The 16544-nt window shown below is 42.3% G+C and overlaps 2 protein-coding genes across 7 annotated transcripts in view; both read right to left on the reverse strand.

Annotated features, from left to right (window-relative positions):
• The window catches only part of LOC110537856 (mitochondrial Rho GTPase 1-A), a 36103-nt gene extending 28996 nt beyond the window's left edge, over positions 1 to 7107 (reverse strand). For 4 of the 6 annotated variants that reach the window (XR_005035182.1, XM_036939005.1, XM_036939008.1 and 1 more), the window contains exons 1-5: positions 6681 to 7107; positions 3605 to 3745; positions 3315 to 3358; positions 3170 to 3223; positions 2926 to 2978 (exon numbers count right to left, since the gene is read on the reverse strand). Coding sequence is in view for 4 of the 6 variants with exons in the window: in XM_036939005.1 (XP_036794900.1) it covers positions 2926 to 2978; positions 3170 to 3223; positions 3315 to 3358; positions 3605 to 3745; positions 6681 to 6717 (329 nt within the window). In the remaining 2 variants the exon portion in view is untranslated. The remainder of the gene's footprint in view (positions 1 to 2925; positions 2979 to 3169; positions 3224 to 3314; positions 3359 to 3604; positions 3746 to 6680) is intronic. The other 2 variants (XR_005035183.1, XM_036939007.1) reach the window with 1 other exon arrangement.
• Positions 7108 to 8930: 1823 nt separating this feature from the next.
• LOC110537857 (arf-GAP with dual PH domain-containing protein 2) lies at positions 8931 to 16511 on the reverse strand. Its single transcript, XM_021624282.2, has 10 exons — positions 16268 to 16511; positions 13626 to 13756; positions 13204 to 13295; positions 12712 to 12800; positions 11799 to 11911; positions 10890 to 11039; positions 10387 to 10470; positions 9648 to 9710; positions 9443 to 9520; positions 8931 to 9294 (listed from the first exon to the last, which is right to left on the reverse strand). The coding sequence occupies exons 1-10, from the start codon at positions 16353 to 16355 to the stop codon at positions 9022 to 9024; spliced, it is 1161 nt and encodes a 386-aa protein (XP_021479957.2). The 5' UTR covers positions 16356 to 16511; the 3' UTR covers positions 8931 to 9021.
• Positions 16512 to 16544: the final 33 nt, after the last annotated feature.

Here is a 16544-nt window from a genome sequence, read left to right on the forward strand (position 1 = left end):
CATCATACATGATCTTATATGGGGCGGCAGGGAAGCCTAGTGGTTAGAGCGTTGGACTAGTAACCGAAAGGTTGCAAGTTCATATCTGTTGTTCTGCCCCTGAACAGGCAGTTAACCCTCTGTCATTGAAAATGTATCCATTCATTCAAAAGGAAGGTGAATTTCATTGTCATGACCATTGGAGGAGAAAGGCACAGTTAGGGCTCTGAGAAAACAATCATGAGAATTCATTGTCTGAGAATGTCTCAAAAAGGAATATTTTGTCCTCAGGGGTTCTAGACTCCAATAGATTGTCAGTGTCACCTAACAGATCAAACCTTCAAACTACAGTATGTTATACTAAACTCTAACAGTAATCCAGGCAGACTTAGCCTTGACACCGGATCCTATTAAAGAAATCCAGGCTCAATCCAAGACAACGTTATCTGGCAGTCTGCCGGAACACACAAAGCAGAATGAACACTATGGTCCTTTAAAACCTACTGTATGTAAAATGCAGTGTTCTATATGGAAAATAAACATGTGATTCTAGGTGACAACATAAGGCTAAAAACATTAGGACTGTTTTCCTCAGAGAATATAGTCCGCTTCATGTTTTGTTCCCTTGCCACGATACCTCAGAGTATCGTGATACTGGTATTGTGACAACCCTAAAATCAATGTTGTTTGGCTGTCTGCTGTTATACAAACACTCAACATACTGTATAATGGTAGATTAAATCAATGTTGTCTGGCTGTCTGCTGTTATACAAACACTCAACATACTGTATAATGGTAGATTAAATCAATGTTGTTTGGCTGTCTGCTGCTATACAAACACTCAACATACTGTATAATGGTAGATTAAATCAATGTTGTCTGGCTGTCTGCTGCTATACAAACACTCAACATACTGTATAATGGTAGATTAAATCAATGTTGTCTGGCTGTCTGCTGCTATACAAACACTCAACATACTGTATAATGGTAGATTAAATCAATGTTGTCTGGCTGTCTGCTGCTATACAAACACTCAACATACTGTATAATGGTAGATTAAATCAATGTTGTCTGGCTGTCTGCTGTTATACAAACACTCAACATACTGTATAATGGTAGATTAAATCAATGTTGTCTGGCTGTCTGCTGCTATACAAACACTCAACATACTGTATAATGGTAGATTAAATCAATGTTGTCTGGCTGTCTGCTGTTATACAAACACTCAACATACTGTATAATGGTAGATTAAATCAATGTTGTCTGGCTGTCTGCTGCTATACAAACACTCAACATACTGTATAATGGTAGATTAAATCAATGTTGTCTGGCTGTCTGCTGCTATACAAACACTCAACATACTGTATAATGGTAGATTAAATCAATGTTGTCTGGCTGTCTGCTGCTATACAAACACTCAACATACTGTATAATGGTAGATTAAATCAATGTTGTCTGGCTGTCTGCTGCTATACAAACACTCAACATACTGTATAATGGTAGATTAAATCAATGTTGTTTGGCTGTCTGCTGCTATACAAACACTCAACATACTGTATAATGGTAGATTAAATCAATGTTGTCTGGCTGTCTGCTGCTATACAAACACTCAACATACTGTATAATGGTAGATTAAATCAATGTTGTCTGGCTGTCTGCTGCTATACAAACACTCAACATACTGTATAATGGTAGATTAAATCAATGTTGTCTGGCTGTCTGCTGCTATACAAACACTCAACATACTGTATAATGGTAGATTAAATCAATGTTGTCTGGCTGTCTGCTGTTATACAAACACTCAACATACTGTATAATGGTAGATTAAATCAATGTTGTCTGGCTGTCTGCTGCTATACAAACACTCAACATACTGTATAATGGTAGATTAAATCAATGTTGTCTGGCTGTCTGCTGTTATACAAACACTCAACATACTGTATAATGGTAGATTAAATCAATGTTGTCTGGCTGTCTGCTGCTATACAAACACTCAACATACTGTATAATGGTAGATTAAATCAATGTTGTTTGGCTGTCTGCAATTCAACTTACAGCTAAGAGGTGACAACAATGTCCATGACCTTCTGCTTCCCATATGGAAAACTGAAAACTGTCTTTTTTCATTTGACCCCTTTTTCCTCCCCAATTTCCTCGTATCCTAATTGGTAGTTACAGTCTTGTCTCGTCGCTGCAACTCCAGTACGGACTAGGAAGAGGCAAAGGTCGAGAGCCGTGCGTCCTACAAAACAGGACCCAACCAAGCCGCACTGCTTCTTGACACAATGCCCACTTAACCCGGAAGCCAGTCACACCAATGTGTCGGAGGAAACACACCGTACACCTGGTGATCTTGTCAGCGTGCACTGCGCACCGGCCCGCCACAGGAGTCGCTAGAGCGCGATGGGACAAGGACATCCCTTCCAGCCAAACCCTCCCTAACCCGGACGACGCTGGGCCAATTGTGCCCCGTCCCATGGGTCTCCCGGTCCTGGCCGGCTGCGCCAGAGCCTGGACTCTAACCAGGATTTTTTGTGGCACAGCGATGCAGTGCCTTAGACCACTGCACCACTCGGGAGGCCGTATCACACAGTATTACATTACATAGCCATTAGTCATTCAGTAACCTTTCCTCTATTATCACATTGATATGGAGTAGGTTACACAAACAGGTACAAGGTACTGTACTTTCCCTTGTCTATGACATAACTGGTCCATATAGCAGGCTGGTCTTATAATGAATGGCATGTCATTGAAATGACTTGACACCCGTTTCAATCTACTAAGTGAAATGTGGCAAAGCTGTCAAAAACTACACCAGCACTTTAGGTGTTGGTGCAATCATTTCCAAATGCACCGGGGATTTAGTAACAGACTGTATACCCCCACTGTCCCTGACCAAGGGGAGACACACACACACACACCACAAGCACACTACACACACACCTGCTATCCTTGTCCGTCCTGTCGTTTATGAGGGGAATCCAATGACTTGTCACCTAGAAGAGAGAAAACACGTATCAAACCCTGTTACAGCTGCACTGCCAAAACTCAGAACACAGGCCTGCCCTGCGCTCTCTTTAATTCAATATGGCCGACATGGTGAACAGAGTTAACAACGTGTAGGCAGTGGGCTGTTACTAAATCAAGACATAAAATGTCAGAGAGAATGCTTGGTTTATAAACTGACCTTCTCAATGGACTTCTTGTTGTTGACTGAGTAAACTATGCAAATAACATTTGCCTGTAAAAAAGAGAGAATGTTATTCTACCTTGGTGGGGATAGATGTTCACTTTATGGGGATAATACAGGGTTAAAATGGTATCCTACCAACCTTTGATATTTCTTGATACAACTGCTCGTCTGACTGTTCTGCTTCTACAGACACAAGACAACAACATCAAAGACAGTATGATATTGTCTTGTCAATCTGACACGTCTCCTACTCCACTGTCGTAAGTACTGTCAGTAGAGCACAGTTTCCAGCCATAACATGCATTGACTGAATCCCAGTTCCGAAAAATAATAGTCTGTCTGTAGGGGCAGTCTAGTAACACTGAACAGTGTTCAGCATTAAACATTCAGTATTGATTGACGTTCAGGCTGTATGGTCTGTGGCGTTACCTGAGTAGTCCACTATGTGTGTGGGGACTCTCTCTGGAGTTACGTCTGCTGGGATGGTGATCTCCTCTGCTCGAAGGGGAACGTCGTCAGGGAACTCCTCGCTGACCAGTGACATGATCAGAGACGTCTTCCCCACTTTGGCTGTGGAGACGAGAGGACAAGTGTGTGAGTCAGACATAAGCATCAGTGTGTGATTGCAATCAGGATAGCCTGATTCCAGATCTGTTTGTCCTGTCTTGCCAACTTCTATAGTCATGTGACAATGACAATGACAATGACCATAGGAGTTGGCGAGACGGTACAAACAGATCTGGAACCAGGCTACAATGAGGAGATACTCCCTGTGATGGGAGATCATCTCACACAGGGAGACATCATCAATTGAGCTTTAGTGTCACCTCTCAACATTGTACCATTCAATGTGCAGGTTTCAAGGTACGTGGACAACGTCACGTGGACAAGTACAGTGCCATGCTGTTCTTTGCCAGCTCTAACCCCAACAATGCAGTAATCAATATCAATGTTGAACAAAAACGAACAAGGTGGAGCAAAAACATGAGAAATAGAAATAAGAACATGAAGTAAGTATGCTATATACACGGTCAGTTCCAATAGCATATTTACAATGTGCAGAGATACTGATAGGGGTATATATGTATAGGGGTAAGGTGACTAAGCATCAGGAAATATGATAAAAAGAGTAGCATATATGATGAATGTATGCGAGTGCGTGTGCGTAGAGTCAGTATAAATATTTGCAGCCCCAGGGATGTGGATGGGGGAGTGCTCGCCCCCTCCCCCGTTTCCTGTAGTCCAAGATCAGCTCCTTGGTCTTACTGACATTGAGGGAAAGGTTGTTGCTCCGGGACCACACTGTCATGTAACTGACATCCTCCCTGTAGGCTGTCTTATCGTCACTGGTGATCAGGCCTACCACCATCGTGCCGTCAGCAAACTTGGTGTTGGAGTCATGTGCAGAGTACAGGACGGAACTAATCGCACACACCCCTGTGGGGACCCCGTGTTGAGGGTCAGCGTGGCGGAGGTGATGTTGCCTACCCTCACCACCTGGGAGTGGCCCGTCAGGAAGTCCAGGATCCAGTTGCAGAGGGAAGTGTTCAGTCCCAGGGTCCTAAGCTTGGTGACGAGTTTGGAGGTGACAAAGGTGTTGAACGCTGAGCTGTAGTCAATGAACAGCATTCTCACATAGATATTCCTCTTATCTAGGTGGGTGAAGGCAGTGTAGAATGAATTTGAGATTGTGTCGGCTACGGCTCTGCATACATTACAGACTGTTAGACTGATGTGTTGAGTGACTGAAGTGTGAAGATAAGAGCAGCTGGCAAGCATGAACAGGGACTAGTTAAGTGTTGGAGTGTCTTATTAAATTCCATGACTTGATTGAATCCAGCACCATAGAGCACAGCCAGAGGACACAGGGCTGCAGATACTGCACAGAGAGTTGCAGTTCTGATATGGTGCACAGCCAGAGAACACAGGGCTGCAGATACTGCACAGAGAGTTGCAGTTCTGATATGGTGCACAGCCAGAGGACACAGGGCTGCAGATACTGCACAGAGAGTTGCAGTTCTGATATGGTGCACAGCCAGAGGACACAGGGCTGCAGATACTGCACAGAGAGTTGCAGTTCTGATATGGTGCACAGCCAGAGAACACAGGGCTGCAGATACTGCACAGAGAGTTGCAGTTCTGATATGGTGCACAGCCAGAGGACACAGGGCTGCAGATACTGCACAGAGAGTTGCAGTTCTGATACGTTTCAACATGCATCCTTTTTTCCTACCATAACCATTGATCTAACGCCGATGGAGGGGTTTTATCAAGCCGGGTTCAATTAGCCTGCAGTAGCTTATTATGTTGAGTCAGATCAGTGAATGGGCTCCTGCTTCAAGAGCGGTAGGACAGTTCACCAAGTTCAAGAACAGGGGCAGCCTCTGCAGGTGCATGGAAAGGACTTGTATCTATGGACACTTGAGCTGTGTTTACAGTCTGGCTGCCCAATTCTGATCCTTTTAGACTACTACTTGGTCTTTTGACCAATCAGTTCAGCTCCTTTTCCAGTAATTGTGAAAAAGATCAGTAGTGGGCTGTCTGTGTAAATGCATCATTGGTTGCAGAGTGATATCACCAACGTTAGCATACACACATACGGTTTTGGCTGCCCTCTCAAGGGACCTGTCAGCAACGCCAAAGAGAATGTGTCAATGTAGGTCAGCCAGCCAGTTGCATCTGATAAACAGATGTGAGTGAAGAACACAGGGCAGAAAGGAGGACAACCAGCATGTTGTCACAAGTTCCTTTAAAGGTCTCAGTTCTATCACATTCTACCCAATGTACCAATGTGATCATTGACAATAGTCGCTCTCAATTTTTTTTTAAATTACATAGCTTAAAAATATATGCATTGTGGATATGGGAGAAGATGAATGTAAATGAAATAGGGCCCTAATTTGCAAAGTGCACTAGATGTGGCAATGGGGATTTGGGAGAAGTGTATTGTGGAGGTCAAAAGTTGCAATGTGGCCAAATGGCTAAAATACACAAATCTGAGCAGAACATGATTTCTACTGGTTCCATGGAATGTCAAGCTGACAGTGTGCACGAGGACAGATCGATAGTGCAAAGCGCGTGCAAGGTTGAGTGAGTGTTCTATTGATACGATCCTAACCTACATTACTAGCTAACTAGTTAATTACTGTGGCTAGAAGTTACACCAAACATACTTTAAATAACTACAGCTACAGTGTGCGTATTACTAAGTGAACGAACCAACAGTCTTTATTAACTAGCCATTCACATTTGACTGCGGCATTTGCTAGTTAGCGAGGTATGTTGTTGGCTTAACATCTTCACAATGTCACATTGAATCAGTTCGATGCAATGGTATTCTTAGTTGTGCGGTCATACAAGTACAAAACACAACCTAGGTGTACATTCGTATATACCCTGTATTTTGATTAATTGAATGTATTCGCGGAGTTAAGCTAGCTAGCATGCTAGCTAATTACTGTGTAGGCATCAAGCGCCAGCTATATTTAATGAATCAGCCACTTACGTTCCCCAACGAGTAATATCCTCACGTCCTTCCTCATATTTGCAACTGTTTTTTTAATTCACAAATCAATAAAGTCTTTGTTCTTTCATAAATATCATATATTCTTTGATGCCGCCCTACAGCAGTTTATCTAATGCCAGGCCTGCGCAGTTTAGACTGCGCTGTCAAACTGTGGTCTGCGCCTCTTTCTTTGTAGGACAAAACGGACGGAGGAATTTATCCGTTAATTTGTTATATTTTCTCTCGCTTCTTGTACAATTGAAGTTTCACGCTCAACAGCGATACACATTTTTGTAAATTACATAATTGTTTAAAACGCTATATTCCTTTATTTTCTGTACTTTCATGACATTTTGCACGAAATATTTCAGACGCACGCCTCCTCCAAGCTGACCTCCAATACCCGGCAACTACGGCAAACAGTAGCAGACAAACGCTGTCGAAACATACTAGACAACGCATCTGCTACCCTCTAGCGCTCATGTGGTGACATTGGCTTGGAATTCAAATGTAGTGGCTTGATTTGATTGTATTGTGAAATGATAAAGGAGGCAGGGATTCAATTGCTCTCAACTCAGAAGACGCTGAGGGCTCGAATTGAGGGGGTATGTGAGGGTATGGCATACCCTTTGTTAAAGAAAAGGGCTAAAAACATACCCTTCTAATACTTAGTTGTTATATTATCACAGTTTTTATTAGTAATCACAGTTGGTATTAGATATTATTCCAGTTGATATTCATTTTATAACATGTACGCACACTCACTTCCTTTCTCATAGCAACAGAATTGACCTGGTTTCACACACACAACTCTGCCATTTTAATAGGTAAGGTTTGAGAATAACAATTTTACCTTCCATGCCGAGCAAGGCATCTAGTTTGTCCATCATTTGTGGTGAGACAGTACTGCCCCAATTCATTTTTCAATAATTCCAGTAGAACCATGTATCTGCATTGTAAATAAACAACCCACAGTCCTAGACATTGTCCTCCAAGAAGTAATATATTTAGAGGCCTGCTGTCACTAAGGGGGATACATTCAATGCAGTGATACTGGAAGTTTTCTTATATACTGAACAAAAATAGAAACACAACATGTAAAGTGTTGGTCCCATGTTGCATGAGCTGAAATAAAAGATCCCAGAAATGTTCCAGATGCACCAAAAAATTTATTTCTCTAAAATTTTAGGACCACCACATCCGGCTTCTTCATCTGGGGGATCATCTGAGACCATCCACCCAGATAGCTGATGAAACTGTGGGTTTGCAAAACTGAAGAATTTCGGCACAAACTTGCCAGAAACGGTCTCAGGGAAGCTCAACGTTGTGAATAGAGTGCCCCATCATGGCGGTGGGGTTATGATTTGGGAAGGCATAAAGCTACGGAAAATGAACACAATTGCATTTTATTGATGGCAATTTGACTCCATAGAGACTCCGTGACGAGATCCTGTCGTGACCATTGTCGTGCCATTCATCAGCCGCCATCACCTTAAGTTTCAGCCTGATTATGGACGGCCTCATGTCGCAAGGATCTGTACACAATTCCTGGAATCCAAAAAAATCACAGTTCTTCCATGGCTTGCATACTCACCAACCATGTCACTAATTGAGCATGTTTGGGATTGCTCTGGATCGACAGCGTGTTCCAGTTCCCGCCAGTATCCAGTAACTATTGAACAGCAGTGGGACAACATTCCACATGCCACAATCAACAGCCTGATCAACTTGCGAAGAGGATGTGTCACGCTGCATGTGGCATATGGTGGTCACACCAGATACTAACTGGTTTTCTGTATCTGTGACCAATAGATGCATATTTGCATTCCCAGTTGTGAAATCCATAGATTAGGTCTGAATTAATTTATTTCAACAGACTGATTTCCTTATTTAAACTGTAACTCAGTAAAATCTTTGAAATTGTTGCATGTTGTGTTTATATATTTGTTCAGTGTAGATGAGTCTTCAGAGTGGGTTTTGCAGCCAATGTTGGTGGAATCCCTCTCTCGAAAGTCAGCTCTCTCTCAAAAGTCAACTCTTCCCTCAGCTCTCTCTCTAAAGTCAACTCTTCCCTCGGATGTTGGCTTCAGCTGAAACAAGACAAGCCAGAAAAGCGTATATTAGGTTATTCACCATATGGTGTATGAATATATACTATGTACAGTACGTGCATAGTGTGTGTCAGGAGGTTGGTGGCTCCTTCATTTGGGAGGACGGGCTCGTGGAATAGGCTGGAGCGGAATCAGTGGCATGGTATCAAATACATCAAACACGTGGTTTCCATGTGTTTGATGCCATTCCATCCACTCCGTTCTGCCCATTATTATGAGCCGTCCTCCCCTCAGGAGTCTCCTGTGGTGTGAATACTGGTGACATGGCTCTTACTGGTGTAGTCCTGGGGCTGCATGGGTTTAGAGATGACCTCTCTGAGGGCCTCCACCCACTCTCTCTGCTCCCTCTCCTGCTCACACATGAAGACAAACTGGCGGTCCGGCGTGTCCACTGTGACTCCACACCTCCACCGGTTGCCTCTGGTCCTTTTGGGAATGCACTCACTCACTGAGTAACCATTGGTCTCTGTGCCGATGAACACAACTCCCAGCTCCTCAGCATCCTGTAGTAAACAGACACACACAACATGTTGATAGTGTAGAGATTAGGATTCGAGGGATACACACAGGTACACAGCGAATACACACACACACACACACACACACACACACACCCTTTTGAGATAATGAGGAGGTGGACTCCTTTCTTACCAGCTGTCTTTTGAAGTAAAGGAGCTTCCTGTCTTGGGAGTCCAAGATGAACCATCTCTTTTTGAACGTCTCCTTTTGCTTCCCAACAAATACACTTTATTGTCACAGTGTTCATAATGCGATTACATTGTAACAACCAGGTCACTTTACGTTTCTTCTATCCAATGTCATTATTTAGTATGATAATCACAAAGTAACTACCTACCATAGGACCTGTCTTCTCCATGTATCCTTCTTTGAGGTAGTTTCTGGTAATTCTAGTCCTCAACTGTCAGAATACACATAATGAAGAGGAATACAGAAGAAGCATTTATAAGCATCAATTCATTTATTGCTAATTGCAACAGTAGTTATTGATTGCTATGGTTGCTGAATATGTCCTTAGGCACTAGGAACCACTGTCTGTTCTTTAGGAAATATTTACATCTAAATGTACTGGTATTCTGCAACATAAAACCAAGCCAATAGTTACTGGAAATACTATCTTGTGACACCCTCTCAAAGTTGAAACGTGTTGAACTTCCTCTAATGCATTGATTCATTGAAGTATGTCTTCACACGGCATAACAACACCCTATAGTTTCACGTTTTATTAGTCGTATGTACAGGATACACGTGGTATAGACCGTCCAATGAAATGCTTACTTGCAAGTTCTTTCTCGACAATGCAACAACTATAAGAAATAAGATTAACAGCATAAAGTAAATGGCTCAGTAGAATATAAGACATTTTATCATAAGTATAATAATGGAATTTATAGTATGTTTACACCCTAAAGTGAATGGTCTACAGGGGACAATAAAAATACCAAATTCATGTGGGGGAGACATTGGTAGCCTCTGATTTGACGGAAATAGAGATACTGTGCCGGTACAAACATGGTTGAAAAGAAGGGCATATACCAGAGAGAACTTTACTGAAATATAGTCTAACAAACACTTACTTCTTTATCACTTCCTGTGGGGTATGCTGTTTTCAGGTAGGCAAAGCGAGCAGCTCGAATGGCATTAAACCAGTTGACAATCTCCTAAGCAGGGAAGACTAGTAAGCTTTACACACTGATATACAGCATAATCTGCTACAGGAGGATGCCATAAAATCTCCAACCAACTGTGAATACAAGCAGATCAACAAAGATCTCAGACAAAAATACTAACAAAAGCTTGTTTTGCAAAGTTGTAAATATTTTAGCATGGCTTCTTGCTCACTTATCCACTTCCTCGTGTTTTGGATGAGGCCATGTGACGGCAAACGTCTTTCTCTTATCTCAACTGGTAGTACCAGGAGATCAGTTTGTGATTTATCCAACTCCTCTGTACTTTTCACTTTCATAACAAACATATGGCAAAGGAGTTGTATAAAACACAGTGACAGATCTTTGATCACCAGGCTATACAAAAGCTACTCTTCTATAATAAAGAGCGAAATACAGAGAAAAATGCCCACCTCTCCACTTTCGTGGTAGACAAAAATACTTCTGGTGTGGCTGTCTTTCTGGTAGGTAATCTGCAGACCATGGGCGTGACCAATTTTCTCAGGTTGAAAGGTCACATTCACGTCTTTGATGGAGATGAGCGCTTTGGGCCCTTTGGACGGCTGAGGGCGCAGAGTGATGATGTGTACAATGCAAGCCCAGTGAAAATTCAACAATGTGGCTTAACTATTTGTAAGCCTGACTTGAGAGAAAACTGAACATATGTCATAGTCAAATTATGTTAAGATGATTCACAAGTGAACCCCTGTAAATATTAGCAGAGCTATGGCACTGAACTCTTTTCACCTTTCAGTAGACACATGTCCAGGAGGGGGTGTATTTGAGATGGGAGTATCTAGAATTGACAATTGATAAATGCCATTGGATGAGGTAATGTTTTGGTCCTACGTGGTACCAAGAACGAGATAGGAACTTTATTTAGGAGACCAAACTGAACAATAATGTATAGCTAATGCTATCTAGCTATGGGATACTCCTCTTTCAAGTAAAATGTTCTTTGTGTAATGTTCCTAAGATCTGTTATTTGTCATGTGAGTTGAGATGGGTGTGTCTTGGCTATAATTGATACTAAGAACTGTTTTGTAAGCACTCTCAGAGAATTAATTTATAGACACTGAATTGATCTGAGAGTCACAGGGCTATGGTGAAGCTCATATATCATTAAATATGGACTTTATAACATACTCTGACTTGTGTGTGGTTTGCTCTCTCAATGTTTAGTAATACAGGAAATGACCACGACAGGCACTGCACTCTTTTCACCTTTCAGTAGTCAGACGTTCAAAGTATGTGACCATTAACAGTTTAGAAATTTGGCCGTGCAGCAAAGCTACCCAGCATGTCAATGACCTCACACTTACATCCTCCTTGTTGTAGTAAGCCAGGGTGAATTCCTTCTCAGACAGAACAAACTTCCTTCTCTGAAACTGTCCCTTCTCCTTCCCCTTCTTCCACAGCATCCCTTCATAGAAACCTGGAATGGAAACCCAAAGAAGTGTACTCTGTTTCGTCTCCGTAACTCATCAATACATGTGGGTATGCCTCTCATGTCTCTGTGTGTGGTTTTTACTCAAGTGAACGATGCTCTGCTGTAGGTCCACAGAAGTGTACTCTGTTACGTCTCCGTAACTCATCAATACATGTGGGTATGCCTCTCATGTCTCTGTGTGTGGTTTTTACTCAAGTGAACGATGCTCTGCTGTAGGTCCACAGAAGTGTACTCTGTTACGTCTCCGTAACTCATCAATACATGTGGGTATGCCTCTCATGTCTCTGTGTGTGGTTTTTACTCAAGTGAACGATGCTCTGCTGTAGGTCCACAGAAGTGTACTCTGTTACGTCTCCGTAACTCATCAATACATGTGGGTATGCCTCTCATGTCTCTGTGTGTGGTTTTTACTCAAGTGAACAATGCTCTGCTGTAGGTCCACAGAAGTGTCAGTGTGACAAGAATAGGTTTTTCTTGTCAGTGTACGATGAACAAACTACATTGACCCTGCAAAATGCCTCACTGTGGACAATATTTCAATGTATGTCATTTAGCAAACGCTTTTATCCAACCCCGAAGTACAATCATGCGCGCATATATTTGTCATGTAGAGGTGGCCCTGGGAATCAAACCTACTATCCTGGCATTTCAAGAGCCATGCTCTACCAACTGAGATACAGAAGACCACAATTAAAATAATACAGAAATATAGAAGAAATGGCAGAGGTTCTCTGTGTTATAACATGTGATTTGAACGTCCACAGACAAGCAGTAAAGCCGTTCACCTGTCGTGTAGGCCAGTGGGGGATACTTTGTCTCGCCGGTAAATTCCATCCTCTCATATTTTGCTCTTATCCACTGCTCCCTTAAGACGCTGGGGGTAAAAAAGATGAAATGTTCTACAGTTTCACAGGCTTATCGGATCCTTGAGTCCACAGTTTCTCCTGCATTGTTTTAGACAGGGTGAATAGAAACCCTAAGTATTGTCCATTGCATTTGTTTTTCTTAAACCTTCAAAAGACAAATCATTTTTCATTGGGAGGGAGAGACAACAATGGACTGACTGGTTAAATGATTTATAATTCCATTGTCAGAAGTTCCACTTCTTTATTTTTTTAAACAATACAATCCTTTCCTTCCCCTTCCTACATTGATGCGCAAAGTCAGCATCCTTCAACTTCCCTAAATCCTGCCATTCGTTTGTACAAAAACGAGTGCCCAGTGCCAAGAGCACTTGTCAGTGAAGTAGTGAAATTACCTGGGATGGCAATACTTACGCACAGTCTTCTTGCTGGGGCCGGTAGTAGAATGCTGGGACTGCTTTCTCATAGATGGCTCTGCCTGTGGCATTTCCATTGGTTTTCATGAACTTTGTACCCAAACAAACACCCCAAAAGAAGGAAATTGACAGAGGACATAAATACATTGTATTGATTAAAATTGCAAACCAAACCAGTACCCAAAGTGGTCCTCCAAGATGAGAACCAGGAGTGAAATTGACATGTAGTGGTCACAAAACCTGGTCTTGAAGAGATACTGGTTGTGAAGGCTTTTATTCCACCCCAGCACAAAGTTAATGATCATTTGTTGATGGATTGATCTGGTTAGTGTTGGGCTGGAACGAGACACCTGAACACCCTGTAAGATCTCCAGAACCAGGGTTGGTGTTGACCCCTGCTGTAAGAGATCCATTCATTACCTTCACTAGCTCGTCATCCCAGAAGTCGAGCCGTATGGATTTAACGCGGCTGATGTTGGACAGGTTGCGGTGCACTCCAGAGCAGTTCAGACACACAAATACACCCAGCTTATAGGACGCCCAGTCAGGATCTATACAGTGTATGCAGAGGACGGGAGGATCACCAGAAAGAGACAAGACTCAAGATCACTCAAAACTCATGGAAAAACAGAGATCAAAGAATGAATGACCATCTCTGTGTGGTGTCACTCAGCACTGAAAATCACAGATATCTTTCAAAATAGTCAAATGGTGCTAGGGCCAGTCCTGGTTATTCTGTCACCTAGGCAAGACAAAAATATCGCTGCCCCTGTAAAACTAAAAATAGTACCAGTAAGCAAACTGATGTTGAAAAGACGTATTTTCCAGATGTTGAAGTTAGGTTCTGAATGAAAGATGAAAAGACGTATTGTCCAGACGTTGAAGTTAGGTTCTGAATGAAAGATGAAAAGACGTATTGTCCGGACATTGAAATCAGGTTCATTTTCCGTTCGGAATTAAAGTTGAAAAGACATCATTTATAGATGTCTATGTTTGGGCCAAATCAACGCTTATCCAGGCCGGATCAAAAACCAACGTCAGTGGAAATCAAGGCCGGGCTGGACTGCACCAAAAAACAACTGCTGGTCCGTGCTTACTGGGGTGTTGCCTACCCTGTCCACTTGCAACGTAATTTTATGAATGCCCATCCATGTGTTAGGCCCACCATTTGTAAAACAGGCTGTTGCATTTGCTTTATTAGTCCTGATTCCTGTGACTAATCAATTAGGCTATTTAAGCTCTAAATATCAGCTACCTAACTTTATCAGGAGTTATCCTGAGCCTATTTGCAATGTGTTTACACCACAGGAGGTTGGTGGCACCTTAATTGGGGAGGATGGGGTTGTGGTAACGGTTGGAGCGAAATAGGTGGAATGGTATCAAATACAACAAACACACGGTTTCCATGTGTTTGATGCCATGCCATTCCATTTGCTCCATTCCAGCCATTATTGTGAGTCATCCTCCCCTCAGCAGCCTCCACTGGTTTACACAGCAGGAAATGCAGAAGTATTTTATTTTTCACTATGATCAGCTCATCAAAAACAAACTTGAAACCACAGATCATGACAATTTAGCTCCTATGGTGAAAGTCCTGGACAGCAGTTGTAGCCTGATTATCCATTTCATATTTCCCATTTTAATTTGACCGGTCCTGTTTTTAGGATATTGTAATGAGCCTGTAAGGCCACCGAAACTCACATGTAGTTTGTTGACTCACAAACATTCGAGTACGATTATTTCCCATAAAATGATCAAGTTGTAATTTACTTGGATGAACACAGTGCACCCAAGCACTAACCGGAAACACACAAGCGCCTCTCGAAAAACTCTCCCTCAGCATGCCCCAGCGTCATCATCACATACAGCAACTAATTTGCATAACATAGGCTGAGAGACGCTCGAATGTGTAAGCGCATTACAACGGTATGTTCATAAATTAACTTTGGAGTGCCAGAGTGCACTCTGGGCGTTCGTAAATTCAAAGCATTGTCAGATTGTCTGTTCATAAATTCATAGCGTTTCGCTCCCGGAGAGCACTGGCTGAGGAGTAGGGTTGATCCGAGCGTTCTGACCTCATAACTCAAGCTAACTTGGCTAGCTAGCCACTTCCAGACAAATGAGAGAACACCTCATTCTGGCAATTGTAAGGCTGTTTTCATGTTATCTAGAGCGTTGGCGACTAACTGTGCTGCTGGCAACAATTTAATAACTTGTTTTTGCCGACGTTTACTGACAACTGTCATATTCAACGTGTGTTGCGCGTTGGAAAATGCATGTTACTCTGCGCTCTGACACACAGACGAGAGTGCTCTGAAATGGGAGTAGATCGCCAGAGTGAATTTACGAACGCACCTAATACGTTGTTGGTTAACATGTCAGCACATTTTTTTATTTGATTGGGCGTCATTTAGTTAGGCTATTTGATCGGAGAAACCTGCATGATGTCTCACTACATTGTCATAGCTTTTATATCCAGCCTGTGGGCTACAGAAAAGGTCACATACCATATACACTACGATATCTGCTATATGATTTATGTTAATCATTTTTTTGGACGGAAAGTTGGTGGAGTATGGCAGTCTCTCCAACAGCACCCCAGAAAGGCGCTGGGAATAGTCAAGCTAAATATTTTGCGCCCCTGCCTATAACAAAGTGGGCACTTCTTATCACAGGGCGGCATCAGCGCCCACCTAAAAAGCCCATATGACACTGGTTGAGAGAAATTGACATTGTTTTGGGGCTAGAATTACGTGAGGTTGGAGGTGCGTCTTGGTCAGTTTAGCGCAGAAAATGACACCCTCTTCAATCTTCCGCCATTGGCGGTCGCTTAATGAGCGGGCAAGCCTTGTAGGTAGAAGTTATTGTTGAGTAGTGAGAAAGCGATGTCTACATGACACACACAAGCATTTACCCTATACATGACTATTTAACACACCACACACATACAAGTCAGAACATGGGCTGAATTAATTAATGTGAAGAAATTGTACACTCATTGGCAACTTCATCCCTAACTCTTGAATTTACTAGGATTTAAATGGAACTACATTGTCACTCACCCGGCGCGCTACAGTCTGCGCATTGGTTGTTTTCTGGCAGTTTCCCCAATTCCAGCAAAATCGTTTTGTTTCTGTCCTTGTTTGCCATTATTTTGCGAATATAAATCTGTATCGAATGTAGGAAATATTTTGGTTAAATATGAGTGTTGTAATTAGCCATTTACGTAACGAAATACAAATGTTGACGTTTCTGTTTGGACGAAAACTGGAACGTGTTACAGTACATAAGACCACGAACGTAAAATGCTTGTGATTTTTATTTTGTAACCTCCCACTA

This window comes from Oncorhynchus mykiss, chromosome 12, assembly GCF_013265735.2.
Source record: "Oncorhynchus mykiss isolate Arlee chromosome 12, USDA_OmykA_1.1, whole genome shotgun sequence".
Lineage (NCBI taxonomy): Eukaryota > Metazoa > Chordata > Actinopteri > Salmoniformes > Salmonidae > Oncorhynchus > Oncorhynchus mykiss.

Bases quoted from the DNA above. Each gene is read 5' to 3' on its own strand.
- LOC110537857 (XM_021624282.2), bottom strand. From the start codon at position 16,355: ATGGCAAACAAGGACAGAAACAAAACGATTTTGCTGGAATTGGGGAAA. The intron at 13,296-13,625 runs GTAATGAATGGA...TTGGGTACAAAG, and splicing joins GGGATGACGAGCTAGTGAAG to TTCATGAAAACCAATGGAAA. The intron at 9,295-9,442 runs GTAAGAAAGGAG...TGTTTACTACAG, and splicing joins TTTACTTCAAAAGACAGCTG to GATGCTGAGGAGCTGGGAGT.